Source organism: Aquarana catesbeiana, linkage group LG06 (assembly GCF_042186555.1).
Source record: "Aquarana catesbeiana isolate 2022-GZ linkage group LG06, ASM4218655v1, whole genome shotgun sequence".
NCBI classification, from domain to species: Eukaryota; Metazoa; Chordata; class Amphibia; order Anura; family Ranidae; genus Aquarana; species Aquarana catesbeiana.
The window spans coordinates 243,184,628-243,206,968 of NC_133329.1; the positions used below are offsets into that span (position 1 = coordinate 243,184,628).

General features: G+C 43.3%; 1 protein-coding gene across 2 annotated transcripts in view; it reads right to left on the bottom strand.

Annotated features, from left to right (window-relative positions):
- DNAH7 (dynein axonemal heavy chain 7) overlaps positions 1-22,341 on the bottom strand; it is a 607,644-nt gene that overhangs the window by 228,339 nt on the left and 356,964 nt on the right. For both annotated transcript variants that reach the window (XM_073633106.1, XM_073633105.1), the window contains exon 45: positions 21,819-22,004. In XM_073633106.1, coding sequence (XP_073489207.1) covers positions 21,819-22,004 — 186 coding nt within the window. The remainder of the gene's footprint in view (positions 1-21,818; positions 22,005-22,341) is intronic.

Sequence of the window (22,341 nt, forward strand, 5' to 3'; positions counted from 1 at the left end):
ACAATAGTTGTGGGTTTTTTATTCTTAAGAAAAAAAGAGACAATAATATGGAAAGAAAAATAGCAGAATCGGGTCATTAGGAATTACAGTAGTTTTAATATTTAAGAGATTATAGTGGAAAAATATTTATAATAAAGCTAGATGGATATCCAGATTTACCAAGCCATGGGCTGTTAAATATCTTCTCATAGCTTTATCCATGCATATTCAAGCTGCATCTAATGTACCTTGTGTAGCCCCGTAGGGGTTGCTGAAAATTGTGGTTCACCAGTCACCCTGCCCAGCCCAACGTCCATCTTACGGACACTCAGTAACACAGACCAGTCCATAGCTTGTTTTGTTTTGTTTTATTGGGGGGATTAACCACTTGCTTACTGGGCACTTAAACCCCCCTCCTGCCCAGACCAATTTTTATTTTTCAGTGCTCTCACACTTTGAATGACAATTACTCAGTCATGAAATGTTGTACACAAATGAATTTTTTGTCCTTTTTTTCATACAAATAGAGTTTCTTTTGGCGGTATTTGATCGCCTCTGGGTTTTTATATTTTTTGTGCTATAAATGAAAAAAGAACGAAAATTTTGAAAGAAAACGCATTTTCTTAGTTTCTGTGATAAAATTTAGCAAATTATTAATTTTTCTTCATAAATTTTGGCCACAATTTTTACTGCTACATATCTTTGGTAAAAATAACCCAAATTAGTGGATATTATTTGATCTTTTAGAGAGTCTACAAGTTATGGTGCAAATCATAAAAAATTGATCACACCTGATGTACTGACAACCTTATTTCTTGTGACCCGAACAAGTCAGGAAAGTACAAATACCCCCCAAATGACCCCTTTTTTGAAAGTAGACATTCCAAGGTATTTAGTAAGATGCATGGTGAGCTTTTTGATGTTGTCATTTTTTCCCACAATTCTTTGCAAAATTAATATTTTTTTTTTCCCCACAAAATTGTCATTGTAATAGGTTATTTCTCTCACATGGCATGTATATACCACAAATAACACCCCAAAATACATCCTGCTACTCCTCCTGAGTATTACAATACCACATGGGTGGAACTTTTTCACAGCCTAGCCACATAGAGAGGCACAACATGCAGGGAGCACCATCAGGTGTTCAAGGAGCATAAATTACACATCTAACTTGTTGACTACCTATTACATTTTTGAAGGCCCTGGAGCACCAAGACAATGACACGTGACACTGACATGGCACTGATGACAGATGGCACTGATACGTGGCACTGATGACACTGATGTGGCACTGATGACAGATGGCACTAATACGTGGCACTGATGACAGATGGCACTAATATGTGGCACTGACAGATGGCACTAATACGTGGCACTGACAGATGGCACTAATACGTGGCACTGATGACATGTGACACTGATGACAGATGGCACTAATACGTGGCACTGATGACACATGGCACTGATGACAGATGGCACTAATATGTGGCACTGATGACAGATGGCACTAATACATGGCACTGATGACAGATGGCACTGATGACAGATGGCACTAATACGTGGCACTGATGACACATGACACTGATGACAGATGGCACTGATATGTGGCACTGATGACACGTGACACTGATGACAGATGGCACTGATATGTGGCACTGATGACAGATGGCACTGATGACAGATGGCACTAATATGTGGCACTGATGACATGTGACACTGATGACAGATGGCACTAATACGTGGCACTGATGACACATGGCACTGATGACAGATGGCACTAATATGTGGCACTGATGACAGATGGCACTAATACATGGCACTGATGACAGATGGCACTGATGACAGATGGCACTAATACGTGGCACTGATGACACATGACACTGATGACAGATGGCACTGACATGTGGCACTGATGACACGTGACACTGATGACAGATGGCACTGATACGTGGCACTGATGACAGATGGCACTGATGACAGATGGCACTAATATCTGGCACTGATGACAGATGGCACTGATACGTGGCACTGATGACAGATGGCACTAATATGTGGCACTGATGACAGATGGCACTGATACGTGGCACTGATGACAGATGGCACTAATATGTGGCACTGATGACAGATGGCACTTATACATGGCACTAGGGACAGATGACAGTGACAGATGACAGTGGGGACAGATGGCAGTGGGGACAGATGACAGTGGGGACAGATGGCAGTGGGGACAGATGGCAGTGGGGACAGATGACAGTGGGGACAGATGACAGTGACGTCACTTTTTTTTCATTTTTTTTTACTCACGCTGTAGCGGTTCGCTCTCCCTCCTCATATGCTGTCTCTTTGTGAGGAGGGAGAGCCAGCGATGAGAGATGATCTCATATGTTTACATATAAGATCATCTCTCATTGGCACCACCGATCGCGGTGTAAACGGCTGCTGTGATTGGCCGTTTACAGCGATCTGTGACTGGCTGTGTCCAAGGGACACGGCCAGCACAGAACTTCCCTGGTGCGCACCCGCGGGAGCGAGCATCGCGGAAGTAAACAGGAGGACGTCCAGGGATGCCCTCTCAGCAATTGGCGTCCGTGCTGTAGCCGTCTTTCGGCTATAGCGCGAGCGCAAAGTGGTTAAACTTGGATGGGTATTAGGGAATTATGGGATGCCCAGGAACAATTGTGAATTGTAGAGCAATCAACTGTGAATTGTAGATCAATCACTTGGGACTACTATGTACACTTTCTGTACCAATACCTCAATCTTCTCTCCAGCACTTCCTTGCTGCAGACTGTTCCTCCACCAGCACTTCCCTTGCTGCAGACTGTCACTCCTCCGAACTAGCTAACTCCCCGTGGGTAGGTCTGACACTGCTCCAGCCAGGCTTCAATGAACTGCCTTTTGCTAGTAGGGACTTCAGGCCCCTGTGGTGTAGAATAGTTCAGGTGCTAGCTGTCCTCTGCTCAGCTACCACTCCCAGATAGCTCTCTTCAGGCCCTGCCAGCCAGCCTGGCTGCAAAGACCCCTTTCCACTGCCCTTCTCCACAGTCCACTCTCCACTGGTTCTGCACCCATCTCTCAAACTGCAATCTCCCAGTTCTCTCAGGCATGCCTCCACACCCTCTTACTCCAGCTCCTCCACCCAACAACTTCTCCCCAGCTGGGCTGACCACAGGTATTTAAGGAGGCCTGCCCCCGCCAATCCAAGTTGGGGATTGGTCAAGGCTCCCTAGATACCTCAAGCAGCTCCACCTCTTCTCCCTTTCTCTCATTCCAGGACCTTCTAGAAGGAAAGAGGAGGTGATGGTGATGCCACCTGTCAGTCACCTAACTCTCCCTGAGCCACTCCCAGCCCAGAATGAAAACAAACAGGCCTAGCCATTTGCTAAGCCTGCCCAAATTTTCCTACCCTGTCAAAAACTCCTCACTTCTAGCACTCATTAACTAGAGGGTGCTATACTTGTTATTTCTATGAAAATGTTTTTTAAACATGTATAAAACTTGAAGAACCTGTAGTTATTTCTTTCTTGGTCTAGGAAATGGTTTTGGTCTTAAATAACAGTTTAAGGGTTCATATAACTTTACAACTATTTATTTTGACACTTTCTCATGAAGGATATGAAAGATCAGAAATCTTGAAAAAGTCTTTCACCAATTTGCCCATTAAGGGCAAATGATTCAATGCACCCTCACTCATATGTCAACAAATTAACAATATTATGTTCCACATTTTTATCTTGACTAATTACTTTAAAAGCTATCCTTTGTTGGCCTAGCAAAGAAAAAAGTTAAAAATCCCTGGTCGCTGGACTGTTTTTTGTTTTTTTAATATGTATGTGCACAAAGCTTTAACTGTACTTGAAATTGTTTCTAGGTTTCAATCTACTCATCTGTGTTGTGCTAGGACTCCTAAACTAATTTCTAAAAAGCACATTGATCAAAATATAACTGTTATACTGTATAAAATGCAGGGACAATTGCTAACTAGATTGAAATCCATTGTACAATGTCCCAGAATTAAAGTATTCTTTGTTTTAATTCCTCAGCCATTAGGGTATATTGTTTATGAAAAGAATTCATTTACCTTCTTACCCTTTCAACCTAATGCTCTATTAAGCCCTCTTAATCTATTACTGTAATGAAGTCAGGCTGAATATGCATGAATAAATGTCTCTTTTTTATCTTTTTCTTACTACCTAAGTGCTACTGCAAGAGTTAAAAAATTCAGCGCAAAGGCGATTTGGACCATGTTCTTTCACATAAGCTGTCCTGAGATCTGGCATGCCCCACTGAAGACTGCCCTAATTAAACATCATTCTAGTTTTCTGAGCAGACTTGTTGATTAGGGAAGTGTTCAAAGTGTTCAGGGGTGTGTGTCAGGGAGCTGAGCGGCTGCTTGGCTGCTTGTGTGCAGTCTGATTTTCCTGGTGCTGCAAGTAACCCTTGATGCAGCACTTAGGAGATAATAAAAAAAGTTTAAGAAAATGGACATTTAATACTGTATATGTGGCCAGAAGACAGTAATACATTTAAGCACATTTAACAGTGCTTTAACCACTTAAATTTGAACTGCAGTTTCACTAAACATATTTATGCACTTGTTTCAGTAGCTTGAAAACGCCATTATGATGGTTTACTTATACTGAGAATAAGTCTTTTTTCCACTAGCAATGCCTTGCCATTAGAAGGTGCTGTTTGGAGGAAGGAGACCTGCTCTGCATTGAGTACCTGCCTCTTGAGTATATTTAGAAGGATATACTCAGAATCAGGAGTCTAAAGGCTTATCCTCAGCCTCAGACTAGCATTCGTCAGGTTACGTTTGTGTAAATAGTTAGTAGATAATAGTAAGCCTGGTTTAGGCAGAAGGGATTTTGTGCAAAGACATTGGGGTTGATATACTAAAACTGGAGAGTACAAAATCTGGTGCAGCTCAAACAAAACCAAACAAGCTGAAGCTAGAAGCTGATTGGCTACCATGCACAGCTGCACCAGATTTTGCACTCTCCAGTTTTAGTAAATCAACCCCACTGTTTGTCCTGGTTTATATATAAAAAATGCTGAATGACACTGTCCACACAAATGCCATCCAGTTAACTTTTTGGGACCTGTGTTTAGTGGCGAGTTATTTTTTTAAATACATTTAATCATATAACCTAAAGGATACGTTCACCTTTGGGAAAATGTTACATGTTCTACCTGTTCTTAGGGTGGAACATATAATAAGTTCCCAGTCTTGTAGCATCTCGCCATAGATCTTGCACCGGTGCTGAGCACCGGTGCAATGCTTTACGGGTTCCTAAAAAAATAATAATAAATGCATATTTTTTTACCTGCAAGGAATATATTGTTCCTTGATCTCCTCTCTGACTAAAGAACCCAGAAGTGACAATGATTTTGTCACTTCCAGTTTCAGAACTATCATTCCTTGCCTAGCATTATCTGTGATCTGTGCTTAATTAGCTGTAATGGAGGGCAGGAGAGAAATTGGGGGTCTAATAGAACTCTGATGCATCCATAAAGATCCTGTCCATGCTATCGCATAGGGGACTTGTTAGCCCCCTTGTAATGGAAATAAAGTTAAATGAAAAATAAATAAAAATGCGTAAAAAAATAAAATTTTAACAAAATAATAAAATGTAAAAAATTTAAAAGCACCCCCATCTCCCCCATACATGCATAAGCAAGCATAGGTCCCCCATGTGTATATCAACAGAGACTGCACAACACATATGAGGTATCGCTACATCAGAGTGAGAGAAATAATTCTATGGGCATAATTGTTTCTTAACTCTAAAATTATAACCTGTAAAAACTTTTAACGCACCACCCATGAAAAATGTTACAGTAGTTTTTCACCATAGGTTGTTTCAGGGGTCTTGACATATTTGGTACCTGTTTACTTGATGCAAGCCTATCTTTTATATTTTACCAAAACGTTGAGTATTAGATTGTTTTAGTGTATTTAGTCTTAAAAAATATTTGACCAATTCCTGCTTTAAGAAAATATATGTTTGGGGGCTTTAAAGTGATTGTAAAGCTTGATTTCTTTTTAAAACAAACATGTCATACTTACCTGCTCTGTGCAATGGTTTTGCACAGAGTAGCCTGGACGCTCTTCTTCTTGGGTCTGCCAGAGTCTATGGCTCCTCCCCCCTGCCACTGAGTGCCCCCCATAGGAAGCTGCTTCCCATGGGGGCACTTGTGCATGCTCACTTCAGAGTGTCACACAGCCTGGCTCGGGCCCGCCCCCCACTCTCTGCAGACAGGTTTGACTGACAGCAGCAGGAACCAATGGAACTGCTGCTCTCAACCAAGCCTGTCAGAGCCAGGAGAGGGGAGAAGTGCTGCTGCAGATGTGCACAGTGCTGGACCAAGATAGGGTTTAGCTGAGTATTTGGGGAGGGGGGGGAGCCACTATTAAAGGGGTTTTTTTAACTTAATGCAGAGAATGCATTAAGGTAGAAAACCTTTTACCTTTGGAACCACTTTAAGTAATTTTCTAACATAAAATGCTGACTTAACATGTCATTTTAATTAAAAAGAATGTCCCAGACTGCATGTAGGGCTGGATCAGATTGAGAGATTTAATCCAGCCCCCATACACTTCTGCAGAAGCAGATCCCTTATAATAATGATCAGTTGGTTACTACTAGGGATGAGCCGAACCCCCCCCCCCCCCCCCCCCGGTTCCGTTCGTGGCCAGAACATGCGAACAGACCAAAAATTCGTGCGAACACACGAACCCGGTTAAAGTCTATGGGACTCGAACGTGAAAAATCAAAAGTGCTAATTTTAAAGGCTAATATGTAAGTTATTGTCATAAAAAGTGTTTGGGGACCCAGGTCCTGCCCCAGGGGACATGTATCAATGCAAAAAAAAGTTTTTAAAACTGCCGTTTTTTCGGGAGCAGTGATTTTAATAATGCTTAACCACTTGAGCCCCGGACCATTATGCTGCCTAAGGACCAGAGGTCTTTTTCCAATTTGGCACTGCGTCGCTTTAACTGCTAATTGCGCGGTTATGCAATGCTGTACCCAAACGAAATTTGCGTCCTTTTCTTCCCACAAATAGAGCTTTCTTTTGATGGTATTTGATCACCTCTGCAGTTTTTATTTTTTGCGCTATAAACGGAAAAAGACCGAAAATTTTGAAAAAAAATGATATTTTCTACTTTTTGTTATAAAAAAAATCCAATAAACTCAATTTTAGTCATACATTTAGGCCAAAATGTATTCGGCCACATGTCTTTGGTAAAAAAAATGTCAATAAGCGTATATTTATTGGTTTGCGCAAAAGTTATAGCGTCTACAAACTAGGGTACATTTTCTGGAATTTACACAGCTTTTAGTTTATGACTGCCTATGTCATTTCTTGAGGTGCTAAAATGGCAGGGCAGTACAAACCCCCCCCCAAATGACCCCATTTTGGAAAGTAGACACCCCAAGGAAATTGCTGATAGGCATGTTGAACCCATTGAATATTTATTTTTTTTGTCCCAAGTGATTGAATAATGACAAAAAAAAAAAAAATATTTACAAAAAGTTGTCACTAAATGATATATTGCTCACACAGGCCATGGGCCTATGTGGAATTGCACCCCAAAATATATTCAGCTACTTCTCCTGAGTACGGGGATACCACATGTGTGGGACTTTTTGGGAGCCTAGCCGCGTATGGGACCCCGAAAACCAATCACCGCCTTCAGGATTTCTAAGGGTGTAACTTTTTGATTTCACTCTTCACTGCCTATCACAGTTTCGGAGGCCATGGAATGCCCAGGTGGCACAACCCCCCCCCAAATGACCCCATTTTGGAAAGTAGACACCCCAAGCTATTTGCTGAGAGGCATATTGAGTCCATGGAATATTTTATATTTTGACACAAGTTGCGGGAATGTGACACTTTTTTTTTTTTTTTTTTGCACAAAGTTGTCACTAAATGATATATTGCTCACACAGGCCATGGGCCTATGTGGAATTGCACCCCAAAATACATTTAGCTGCTTCTCCTGAGTATAGGGATACCACATGTGTGGGACTTTTTGGGAGCCTAGCCGCGTACGGGTCCCCGAAAACCAATCACCTCCTTCAGCGTTTTTAAGGGCGTGAATTTTTGATTTTACTCTTCACTGCCTAACACCGTTTCGGAGGCCATGGAATGCCCAGGTGGCACAAAACCCCCCCAAATGACCCCATTTTGGAAAGTAGACACCCCAAGCTATTTGCTGAGAGGCATGGTGAGTATTTTGCAGCTCTCATTTGTTTTTGAAAATGAAGAAAGACAAGAAAAAACTTTTTTTTTTTTTCTTTTTTCAAATTTCAAAACTTTGTGACAAAAAGCGAGGTCTGCAAAATACTCACTATACCTCTCAGCAAATAGCTTGGGGTGTCTACTTTCCAAAATGGGGTCATTTGGGGGGGTTTTGTGCCACCTGGGCATTCCATGGCCTCCGAAACTGTGATAGGCAGTGAAGAGTGAAATCAAAAATTCACGCCCCTTAGAAAGCCTGAAGGCGGTGCTTGGTTTTCGGGGTCCCGTACACGGCTAGGCTCCCAAAAAGTCTCACACATGTGGTATCCCCGTACTCAGGAGAAGCAGCAGAATGTATTTTGGGGTGTAATTTCACATATTCCCATGGCATGTTTGAGCAATATATCATTTAGTGACAACTTTGTGCAAAAAAAAAAAAAAAAAAAAAAAAATTTGTCTCTTTCCCGCAACTTGTGTCGCAATATAAAATATTCCATGGACTCGACATGCCTCTCAGCAAATAGCTTGGGGTGTCTACTTTCCAAAATGGGGTCATTTGGGGGGGTTTTGAACTGTCCTGGCATTTTATGCACAACATTTAGAAGCTTATGTCACACATCACCCACTCTTCTAACCACTTGAAGACAAAGCCCTTTCTGACACTTATTTTTTACATGAAAAAGTTTTTTTTTTTTTTGCAAGAAAATTACTTTGAACCCCCAAACATTATATATTTTTTTTAAAGCAAATGCCCTACAGATTAAAATGGTGGGTGTTTCATTTTTTTTTTTCACACAGTATTTGCGCAGCGATTTTTCAAACGCATTTTTTGGGGAAAAAACACACTTTTTTAAATTTTAATGCACTAAAACACACTATATTGCCCAAATGTTTGATGAAATAAAAAAGATGATCTTAGACCGAGTACATGGATACCAAACATGACATGCTTTACAATTGCGCACAAACGTGCAGTGGCAACAAAATAAATACATTTTTAAAAGCCTTTAAAAGCCTTTACAGGTTACCACTTTAGATTTGCAGAGGAGGTCTACTGCAAAAATTACTGCCCTCGATCTGACCTTCGCGGCGATACCTCACATGCATGGTGCAATTGCTGTTTACATTTGACGACAGACCGCCGCTTGCGTTCGCCTTAGCGCAAGAGCAGGGGGCGACAGGGGTGCTTTTTTTTTTTTTTTTTTTTTTTTTTATTATTTTTTTGCTTTTTTATCTTATTTTTAAACTGTTCCTTTCATTTTTTTTTTTTTTAAATCATTTTTATTGTTATCTCGGGGAATGTAAATATCCCCTATGATAGCAATAGGTAGTGACAGGTACTCTTTTTTGAAAAAATTGGGGTCTATTAGACCCTAGATCTCTCCTCTGCCCTCAAAGCATCTGACCACACCAAGATCGGTGTGATAAAATGCTTCCCCAATTTCCCAATGGCGCTATTTACATCCGGCGAAATCTAAGTCATAAAATGCTCGTAGCTTCCGGTTTCTTAGGCCATAGAGATGTTTGGAGCCACTCTTGTCTCTGATCAGCTCTATGGTCAGCTGGCTGAATCACCGGCTGCATTCTCAGGTTCCCTGTTGAGACAGGAGAGCCAGAGAAAAACACGGAAGACGGTGGGGGGGGGGGCATTCCCTCCCACGGCTTGTAAAGGCAGTCTAGAGGCTAATTAGCCGCTAGGATTGCTTTTACATGAAAGCCGACCGCTGGCTGAAAAGAATGATACCAAGATGATACCTAAACCTGCAGGCATCATTCTGGTATAACCACTCAAAGTTGTGAATGGCGTACCTGAAGACAAAAAAATGGTTAACAATAAAGCACAGTAAACAGTAAAGTATAAATAATTACATACCTGAAAAACAAACATGATAAAACATAATAACAATAACAATAACAATAAAACACTGCAGAATAGAATACAGTAAAAAAAGAGCAGAACAATAGAGAGAGAGAATAGAGAGAGAGAACAATAAAACGACAACTATTTTTTTTTTTTTTATATATATATTTTTTTTTTTTTACACTTTTTTTGTAACTAACTTTTATAACTGTAACCGGTTCCAGGTTCGGGTCTCTCAAAATGCGATGTCATCTGGAGAGACCCTGTGAAAGTGTGCCTAGTCTGTGCAATGCTGTACCCTACGCTAATACTCAACTAGTGTATGGTAGCGTTCAAAACATTCACCAATGCAAAGACCAGGATTGTCAGGACAGGAGGGACAATAATAGCGGGTGTCACGCCTATATCCGCGTTTGCTGCAGACACATCTTTTTGGGGGGGTTCGTTGGGTAGGGGTACTCGGGAGCACATAAAAATGCCTCTCATGCAGCCGACTGCATTTGGTTGGGGATGTGAATGGGGGAAGTACGGGCGCTGCAGAAGTGGTGGGTTCCCAATTAGGATTGGCGAATGCAGCAGGAAGGGCACTATGGGCACGACGGGCCTGTGTTTGTCTTCTTGGTGGCAGCGGGACACTACTTGTGCTTGCCACCTCACCAGCTTGAACTGCACTTATGGGACTCGCCACGTCACCAAGTGTTACTGCAGCGCTGGTTTGACTACGACCGGGGTATACTAGGCCGCTGGTGCTTGCCAGTTCAATAAAAAGCTTCCAAAAAAACTGTTAGCGATCGCAGGGATCAGGCCTGACTCTGCGAACGCTGCAATTATGCGTTTAGTGTTTTGTAAGTGTCAGTGATCGATCGATACTGCACTTGGGTGGGCTGGACTGGGCCGGGCGGAGGGGCAAAACGCAGGTGCTAGCAGGTATCTGGGTTGATCCCGCTAACACTGCGTTTTTGGGAACCCTAAACTGCTGGGGACGCTAGTATAGATCTGATCGGATCAGATATTGATCCGTTCAGATACTATACCACTAAAGGAGGCGTATGCTGCGTGCGTGGGTGTTAGCGGTACTGGCGCTAACCTGACGCTGCCTGGGGCCGGTGCTTGCTAGTTCACCAAAATGCTACCAAAAAAACTGTTAGCGATCGCAGGGATCAGGCCTGACTCTGCGAACGCTGCAGTTATGCGTTTAGTGCCTTGTAAGTGTCAGTGATCGATCGATACTGCACTTGGGTGGGCTGGGCTGGGCCGGGCGGAGGGGCACAACGCAGGTGCTAGCAGGTATCTGGGCTGATCCCGCTAACACTGCGTTTTTGGGAACCCTAAACTGCTGGGGACGCTAGTATAGATCTGATCGGATCAGATATTGATCCGATCAGATACTATACCACTAAGGGAGGTGTACGGTGCGTGCGTGGGTGTTAGCGGTACTGGCGCTAACCTGACGCTGCCTGGTGCTTGCTTGCCAGTTCACCAAAATGCTACCAAAAAAACTGTTAGCGATCGCAGGGATCAGGCCTGACTCTGCGAACGCTGCAGTTATGCGTTTAGTGTTTTGTAAGTGACAGTGATCGATCGATACTGCACTTGGGTGGGCTGGGCGGAGGGGCAAAACGCAGGTGCTAGCGGGTATCTGGGCTGATCCCGCTAACACTGTGTTTTTGGGAACCCTAAACTGCTGGGGACGCTAGTATAGATCTGATCAGATCAGATATTGATCCGATCAGATACTATACCACTAAGGGAGGCGCATGCTGCGTGCGTGGGTGTTAGCGGTACTGGCGCTAATCTGACGCTGCCTGGGGCGACGCATATCACCGCCGGGCGATCAGGGGGCTAAACCTTTATTAGGTAATAAACGGCGGGTGCCCTGACACTATAAAAAATAAACAAACTAACCAGCGTCACCCGTAACGGTTATACGGTGATCAGTGGTGAAAGGGTTAACTAGGGGGCAATCAAGGGGTTAAAACATTTATTAGATAGTATATGGGGGTCCCTGTCACTATAAAACGCTGACGGCGAACCTAAATATTTACCTCACTAACTAGCGTCACCAGCGACACTAATACAGCGATCAGAAAAATGATCGCTTAGCGACACTGGTGACAGGGGTGATCAAGGGGTTAAAACTTTATTAGGGGGGGTTAGGGGGGTACCCTAGACCTAAAGGGGGGTAATACTCACTGTCCCAACACTGTAACTGTCACAAACTGACACCAATACAGTAATCAGAAAAAAAAAAAAAAAAAAAACCTGCTGGTGTCAGTTTGTGACAGGGGGGGGGGGATGATTGGGGGGGGATCGGGGGGCGATCGGGGGGGGGATCGGGGTGTTTTGTGTGCCTGGCATGTTCTACTGTGTGTGTAGTGTGTTGTGCACTCACATTGATGTCTTCTCCCCTCGGCGCTGGAACGGAAACTACCGAGCCGAGGGGAGATGACATCATTTCCTTTGCTGCTGTTTAGCATACAGCAGCAAAGGAGTGTTCCCATTGGCCGGCGGCGATCGCGAGGGGGGGGCCACGAACGGATGGCCTCCCCCTCATCTCGGATCGCCGGGGAACAGAACGGGACCGCTTCGGGCACCGGGGGGGGGTCCGATCGGACCCCCCACCCGCTAGAGGCAAATCACGTACATGTACGTGATTTTGCCTGCCCGTGCCGCCTTGCCGACGTAAATCGGCGTTAGGCGGTCCTTAAGTGGTTAAAGTGAAACAATAAAAGTGTAATATTCCTTTAAATATCTTGCCTGGGGGGGTGTCTATAGTATGCCTGTAAAGTGGCGCATTTTTCCCATGTTTAGAAGAGTCCCTGCACAAAATGACATTTTTAAAGGAATAAAAGTCATTTAAAACTGTTTAAGGCTGTAATGTAATGTTGCCCCCCCCCCCCCCCCCCCCCCAGCCCATTACCAGGGCCTTTGGGTCTGGTATGGATATAAGGGTGAACACCGCACCCAAATTTAAAAAAAAAAGGCGTGGGGGCCTCCAGGCCCTATATACTCTGAACAGCAGCAGTATACATGCAGTTCCTTGGTTACAAACAAGATAGGGACTGTAGGTTTGTCGTTAATTTGAATCTGTTTGTAATTTTTAAGCTTTTTGGATAACATAGGGAAGGGTTATCATCACCTCTGTAACATTTGTTTTGCTGTCTGTGCCCCAGTTCAGAAGATTTCACCTCACTTTCTGTCCCAATGACAATTGGATTTAGAAAATTTTGGGTTATTAGGGAAACAAGGATTGGTGATAAAGCATCAGTGGAGACACCTTTTTAACTCTTACAGGAGGAAATTTCCCTTCCTAGGGGTAGATTTGCTCTCACTTCCTGTTGTCTCCCTCTGTTTGTAAGTAGGAGTCATTTGTAAGTCGGATGTTTGAAAATAGGGCCCGCCTGTATATACTATACGGCCTGCCCTATACACTCTGTGGAAAATTGGGCCTTAGGTGTTGGTGGTAGCAGAACACTGTAAGCCCTCACAGTTACTCCTGGTGAGCGCTGGAACGGGCCCTGCTGTGAAATATTATATCAAGTATTGTAATTACGTGCCCTTGTTAAACAGGGGCAGAAAAATTGGGCCTTAGGCGGTGGTGGTGGTAGTGGTGGCACAACACTGTAAAGCCTCACAGATACTTTTGTTGAGCGCAGGAACAGGCCCTGCTCTGAAATATTATATCAAGAATTGTAATTACGCGCCCCTGTTAAACAGGGGCAGAAAAATTGGTCCTTAGGCGGTGGTGGTGGTGGTGGCACAACACTGTAAAGCCTCACAGATACTTTTGTTGAGCGCAGGAACAGGCCCTGCTGTGAAATATTATATCAAGAATTGTAATTACGTGCCCATGTTAAACAGGGGCAGAAAAATTGGGCCTTAGGCAGTGGTGGTGGTGCCACAACACTGCAACCCCTCACAGATACTCTTGTTGAGCGCAGGAACAAGCCCTGCTGTGAAATATTTGATCAAAAATTGTAATTACATGCCCCTGTTAAACAGGGGCAGAAAATTGGGCCTAGTGTAGGTTTGCAGAGGCATTCGATCCTGAGTCCTCTGGGTCACTAAGGATCACATGATTCTCAACCACCTCCTCCCAGCCATGTACAACTCCATGGGTTTCTGGGGACTGCAAACGATCTCTTACTAGTATTCCTGCTGCTGATGCTGAGTGTTATCCTCCACCTCCATGCTGACACTCCTCCTCTTCTTCCTGTGTGAACGGCCTGCAGGAATACTAGTATCTGGATAAAGGGGGCCTTGAGAGGTAAGGAAGTCCTCCTCTTCCTCCCGCTGTTCTGCCTCAAGTGCTCTGTCCATTATTCCACGAAGCGTGTGCTCCAACAGGAAGACAAGAGGCACACTATCACTAATGCATGCACTGTCACTGCTCACCATCCTCGTGGCCTCCTCAAATGGTGACAGGACAGTGCATGCATCCTTGATCAGTAGCCAGTGGCGTGGTGAAAAAAAGCCAAGCTCCCCTGACTCTGTCCTGGTGCCATACTCACACAGGTACTCATTGATGGCCCTCTGCTGCCTGTGCAGCCGCTGCAGCATTGCCAACGTTGAGTTCCACCTGGTGGGCACGTCATAAATGAGGCGGTTCTTGGGCAGGTTGCATTCTCTTTGAATGTCAGCCAGCCGAGCACTGGCATTATATGACCGGGAGAAATGACCACAGACTTTCCTGGCCTGCCTCAGGAGATCCTGTAAGCCTGGGTACCTGCTCAAGAACCGCTGCACCACTAAATTCAGGATGTGAGCCAAGCAGGGAACATTGATCAAGTGTCCCTGTCGGAGGGCGGAGAGAAGGTTGGTGCCATTGTCACATACAGCCATTCCTGGCTGAAGCTGGCGTCAACCACCTCTGAGCCTGCCCCTGCAGAGCTGACAGAATCTCTGCCCCAGTGTGGGTCCTGTCCCCTAAGCAGACCAACTCAAGTACCGCATGGGTGAGTGTTTGCTTAGCCCCTTGAATGCCTATGGAGCACCACTGGTTCAGAGGAGAAATCTGCAGAGGAAGAGGCCTTAGAGGAAAAAGAAGAGGAGGGAGTGGAAGAGAGAGCTGTGGCAGAATCACCACTGGTATTTCGGAGGCGTGGTGGTGGAACAAGCTCCAACAATACTGAACCCTGTCCTGCATCCTTCCCAGCTGCCAGCAGAGTTACCCAGTGCGCCGTGAAAGAAAGGTAACGTCCCTGTCTATGATTGCTGGACCATGAGTCAGCAGTAATATGCACCTTACTAGTGACCGCCCTGTCCAACAAGGCCAAGACATTGCCTTCCACATGCTGGTAGAGAGCTGGAATGGCCTTCCATGAAAAGAAATGGCGTTTGGGAACCTGCCACTGAGGTACCGCACATTCCACAAATTCACGAAAGGGGGCAGAGTCTATCAGCTGAAAAGGCAGCTAGCATTCAAACGCTGAGCATATGGATGGCTGGAACCGAATTTCTTTCGACGGTTTAGCAACTGGGGTAGGGAAATTTGCCTGCTAAAATCCGATGTTGGTGTAGCGCTAGCAGATTGGCCGCAAGTACTTGGGACACCTATTTCTATACCTTCATTCCTCTCAGTGCAGGTTTCTGAGAGGACTGGAGGTATAGTGGGGTTGGAGATCCCAGCTGATGAGTAGCAAGGAGAGGTCCGCCTTGTTCTTTGATGTGGGTCTTTTAAGTGCTGTTGCCAACGGACTGCATGGGAGGTCATCATATGTCTGGTCAAGCTTGTGGTGCCCAAGCGGCTGCTGTTTTGGCCACGCTTGATACACTTCAGACATATGTTGCAAACAGCAATGATGCCATCTGCTGCACATGTGTCAAAAAAGGCCCACACCAAAGAACTTTTCAAAATATGTGAGGAGTCAGCAGCGCCCTGCACCTGCTTAGCTCTGCGGTGTAATGCGATAGGGTGGCTGCCCTTAAGCTGCCCCCTGGAGGGCATCCTGCCTTGTTGGAGATGTGCCTCCTCCTCCTTCTCCTCTCTTCTATCAGGCACCCAAGTAGAGTCAGTGACCTCATCATCCCCTCCCTCCTCATCACTGGAGCAAACTTGGCAGTATGCTGCAGCTGGGGGAACATGACTGCCAGTTTCTTGACCTTCTTGGGCACCCCCTCTCTCTAGGTTCACGTTACTCCCTTCCTCAACCTGGGTACCATCATCAGATCCTTCAATCGCATCCTCCTGCAGCATGTACCCGACACTGTGGTTGAATAGTTTGGGGGTTTCCTCCCTGCATGATGGTGGGGCTAGGGAAGGAGTGACTGTTGACATGGAGCCGATGGAATAGGCCACTTTGGCAGCTGCATTGGCAGACAAACTACTCTGAGCCTGGGTGACAGAGGATGAGGAGGGCTTTGTTATCCATTCCACCAACTCTTCTGCATGTTGTGGCTCAATAACACGGCCAACTGTAGGAAAAAAGGACAAGCATGGCCCACGGCCACGTGCTGAGGATGTCCATGACCAGCACTGTCGATTGTAGACACAGAGCTTGCTTGCCCTCTTTTAGTGGCCTGTGAGCGTCTGCCTCTCTTTGGTGGCCTTCTGGACATGCTGTAAATTTTGTTTAGAAAAACCACACTACACTGTATTGTGTATTGTGTACAACACCAGAAGTCAAATAGCAACTATGGGTGCACTGTATGTATTGTGTACACCACCAGGAAAGTAGTAGCAACTGCACTAGGGGTGCACGGTACTCAGAGGCATATCAAGTGAAAATGGCGTCTATGGCAAGCACTGAAACTGCGCCCCTGTCAAAACATTTGAAACCCATCTTTCGGATAACCTTAGCAGAAAAGACAGCTAACAAAATGATAAGTCAAGCTCTTTAATCTTTCAATTAACAAATTATGGATTGGCACTACATAAAAATTGCAACTGCACTTTCCTTGCTTTCACTAATGCAAACTGGTCTATGATGTGCTCAAAGTCATTTTTTTCTGTTTCTACACTCAGCACACACACACACACACACACACACCGGTCCGCAGGCACACACTGATACAAAAATCACTGATGATACCAACACTGGCACTCACAGTCATTAAAATACATTGGTGCACACAGTAACTCATACAAAAACAATGACACGCACACTCAATGCACACACATAATCGTTAACATACACTGACATATATACCTGTATGTCAGTGTAACTGTATGTCTTTGTGTATGTATATAAATATATATATTACAGGAGAAGATGATCAGAGACTGCAGGCATAGTACAGGAGATGATCAGAGACTGCAGACATAGTACAGGAGATGATCAGAGACTGCAGACATAGTACAGGAGATGATCAGAGACTGCAGACATAGTACAGGAGATGGTCAGAGACTGCAGACATAGTAAAGGAGATGGCCAGAGACTGCAGACATAGTACAGGAGATGATCAGAGACTGCAGACATAGTACAGGAGATGGTCAGAGACTGCAGACATAGTACAGGAGATGGTCAGAGACTGCAGACATAATACAGGAGATGGTCAGAGACTGCAGACATAGTGCAGGAGATGATCAGAGACTGCAGACATAGTACAGGAGATGATCAGAGACTGCAGACATAGTACAGGAGATGATCAGAGACTGCAGACATAATACAGGAGATGATCGGAGACTGCAGTTTCTGGCTTACCAACAGTCTATTTTCCAAGCACAGTTAGTAAGATAATAAATGGTTAAAAAGTCTGAAGATCCAAGCCTGACCAGCCCAAATCCTGAAAGGCCATATAAAAACCAAACAAATCAAATCATCAGGAATACTGTGTCACACTTTTGCAGCGTCTTCCAGAAGTCTAATCATCAGTGTGCTCACCCGTCCTGTTTGCAGTGTAAATAGATAAAGAGAAGAGCAAGGGAATAATTCTCTAACCAGTGTGGGTGCTGGCTGATCTGCCTACAGGACAGGTGAGCTGCTGCTGCTTAAACTTCTGCAGCTGTGACACAGTGTGAGAGAGAGACCCATCTCCTGATATCATCTTTGCCATGAGCACTCCTCCATCCTCATTATATGTCACAAACACTCCTCTATCCTCATTACATGTCACAAACACTCCTCCATCCTCATTACATGTCACAAACAACTGGTATCAGCTCTGTAATGAGCTCCCACCTTCTGTCCTCACCTTATCTATGATATCCCTCCCCGCTCAGCCTGTATGCCTCACCTGTTCAGCTTGATGTTGTCTTTCTGGGCAGCCCAGGCCACAGCGTCCCCCCTCCTCCCAGGCACGGTGCTGAGGCTCCCAGAGAGTGGATAACAGACACTTCCGAGCTCTGCGCCCTCAGGACTGAGGGAACCAACACCATCAGCAGCATGCAACAGGCAGCAGCCATCTCTCTTGTCATGTGATGGCAGTCAGCTGACACTTCTGAGGGCACTGATTGGCTAGGACTCCCCTGCTATCTACTTAGCTCGTAGCTGGCTGCTACATCCCTCCCAGCACACTGTGTGGGCGGCGCCGGGTGAGAGCGAAGCGGTTCAAGTTTTTTAGGGGGGGAGGTCAGACACCTCAGCCCAGTTCATACATGCCCAAAAATGATTTTTCTGGAAACAACCCTGGCCGGCGCAGGTCCAAAAGCCGGGAATGTCTCAACAAAATTGTAACTGTTGCTGGCAAGTATGTGATAAGTACCTTGCTGCCCAGCCACTCATGAGCGCATCCTTCACATGGCGCACATGCCACTTGCCATATCTGCCATACCCTGGATACGCCACTGACGGTACTGTGTACACCAACAGAAGTTTAATAACAACTATGGGTGCACTGTATGTATTGTGTACACCACCAGGAAAGTAGTAGCAACTGCACTAGGGGTGCACGGTACTGTGTACACCAACAGAAGTGTAATAACAACTATGGGTACACTGTATGTATTGTGTACACCATCAGGAAAGTAGTAGCAACTGCACTAGGGGTGCATGGTACTGTGTACACCAACAGAAGTTTAATAACAAGTATTGGTGCACTGTATGTATTGTATACACCGCCAGGAAAGTAGTAGCAACTACTACTAGACTATCTGTATATATATATACATATATATATATATATATATATATATATATATATATATATATTAAATACACTGCAGCTAAGTGAATCACCTGCCTGCCTGAAGTATATTAGAAAGAGTACACCAGGAAGGGCCTGCAGTGAGATATAGGTAAACTGTATGCAGTGGATATATATATATATATATATATATATATATATATATATATATATATATATACACACGAGACTGACTGTATATATATATATATATTTATATATATATATATATATATATATATATATATATATATATATTAAATACACTGCAGCTAACTGAATCACCTGCCTGCCTGAAGTATATTAGAAAGAGTACACCAGGAACGGCCTGCAGTGAGATATAGCTAAACTGTTTGCAGTACACAAGACTGACTCTCTCTCTCTCTCTCTCTCTCTCTCTCTCTATATATATATATATATATATATATATTAAATACACTGCAGCTAACTGAATCACCTGTCTGCCTGAAGTATATTAGAAGCTGAGGGCGCTGTGATTGGCCAAAGCATGCAGGTCATGGTGCATGCTCTGGTTAATCATCATACAGCAATGCACTGCACTCCCGCAGTGCATTATGGGCCACTCGAATTTGGCGCGAACGACCCATAATGTTCAGATTTCGATGAACGGGCGAACAGCCAATGTTCGAGTCGAACTCATGTTCGACCCAAACCGAAAGCTCATCCATAGTTACTACTAGATGACTGCTGCAGTGATCTGTTGCTGCAGAGGGAGGCTTAGCAATTTAGAAGTAAATCTAAAAATGTAATGATTCTCTAACCAAACTACTCCTGGAGACAACTGGACCACTTAGGTAATTGGTAAAGCTTTTATGAATTTCCATCATATAATTCGGAGGATTTTCTCCCAAATGTTTACTAATACAACTCATGTCAGTGACTTCCAATAACAAGGTCTGGAGTTATAGCTGAAATGTAACCGTTGAATCAGTTGTCAAACTCTGACATAACATTTCTTTTATACATTTCCTTGGATTGGATGTTTCCCCCTTGGGCCTTTTTCTCTTTTTCAGTTTTGTTCAGTTAATGATTAGGATCAATCAAATTTTTTATTTCTTTGGAGAGCCCTCTTTGAAAGATATCAAGAGTGCCTCCAGGAACTGCAGGGGGATTAAATAAATATTTCTTCATTAAAGTTTTTTTTCATATTCCTATCAATTTTCATTTGGTTAGAACAGCCTATCAATTTACATAAATCTGTTTGTTTGGAATCGTGATTAGACATACAGCTAATATTAAAACTAGGAAACCAACTGTATAAAAAGCAGGAGAGACTCCTAATACCTAAGAATATATCAGTTTTAAATTTAGTAAAATAAAAAAGTGGTAGTGATACAGTAACTGAACCATTTCTTAACGTCTTCCAATAAATCCACCTCTGGTATATTAATCACTTGACAATAACTGTATCTCTGTCAGACTGTACTTCACCTAGATCCATATCTTTAGAGTTTGCAAACTATGAGTTTATTCATAAAACTACATTCTAGACAATCTTAACAGAAGTCTGTCATTGGAGGCAACAATCTGCTTTCTCTAAATAAATTTTACATCTATTAGTTGATAGTATAAGGTATTATAATTTGTCAATCAAATCCCATATACAAATTTCAACTATAACTCCAGACCTTGTTATAGGAAATGTGTTGAGATCAGTTGTAGATTTAAAAATGGAAGAAAAGTTATACCGTAGGCATCCTTAGAAACCAATTAGGCAATATCTGCTAAAAAGAATTCTTGGGAAGTCCAATCATCTTCAAGATAAATTTGGTTACACAGCAATTACACTTACGCCAGCTATATGATTTTTCTATACCTTAACCAATAAAATTTGTTGAACCAGTATGGCGAGTGCACAATTGTGATGTGCATGCATGGTTTATGTGTCGCCTTTAAGGTGACACGTGACAGGTCACTGAACCCTACAAATATACAATGAAACAAATGATAACTGATACCAGTATATCCTTGGATCTCTGCTATTGAGATACTTAAAAGAGGAAGGGAAATAAAAAAAGAGAAAAGACAAAAGAGAGAAAGGATGCTTTAGAATTCATATACATAAACCCTTCTTAAATGTCACTTTCAGCATGGATTGGCATTAGAAATGTAGTGACAATTGGGAGATACCCTGTAGATGAAAGTTAAAGCTTCAAAAATGACAAACTACTTTCCTAAAATACATACAGAAATTCTCAGACCATCTGTTTATTTTTAAATAAATATTTGCTATGCAGTACACTCATTTAGTGAAATTCTAAAACACTGGGGCCCTATTTTAACATTCTCAAATTACAGTTGTCATTATTAGTTTGCAAACATTTACTGCATGCGGAAAGCCAAGCACACAATAAAGATAAGAATTAGGTGTCTACTTAGTGTCCTTGCTTCTTCACTGTGACTACTGTAAGGTTTGTATTGTAAGATTAAATTGCTCCTGTAACGTTCTGCACCGTACAGAAACATCGGTTGCAGCAGAACATAAAAAAAATGGTAGTAGTAAACTGACAATAGCTAAACATTTTATATCTGGTCTTAACAATGTATTCTTGGAGGGGAGTAAGGAATATCTAATAATATACTGTAAAATATCTCACAATTTTTCAGTTCGCATACTTCAAAATACTTTTTCTAATATAATTACCTGTCGGTAACTAGAAGTGAAAGCGCCTTGGTAAGCTACAATTCCAGAAGAAATTAGGATATCTCCTGTAAGGTTAATATAAAGTTTTCCAAGCTCTATTGCAGTTTGACTCCATCTTGTTTTTTCACCACCTAAACCTCCAATCAATTGTTCTGCACGATCAAGCTTTTTGCTGCACAAGTCAACCTAAAAAGAGAGTTGCTTAATTAACATGGATGTCAGAAAAAGAGAAGGCACACAGAGAACTAAAGCATCTTGTTTTTAAAAGCCAAGGTTAGGGTTACAATATATGGATCAATGGGAAGATGTTCCTTATTTCACGTGTTTGTCATGGAATAGGAGGGGAAGTTAAGTCTCCTAAATGGGCCAGAGACAACAAAATAAACCCGACAGTGCTACTTATTCTTCATTTACTTTATTCCCCAATCTATTCAAAACCTAAAAAGAACAGTTCAAGCATGACGCATGAAGGAAAGAGAATCTCCTTCCAACAAACACATTGCCAAGAAAGTATTTTCATTTT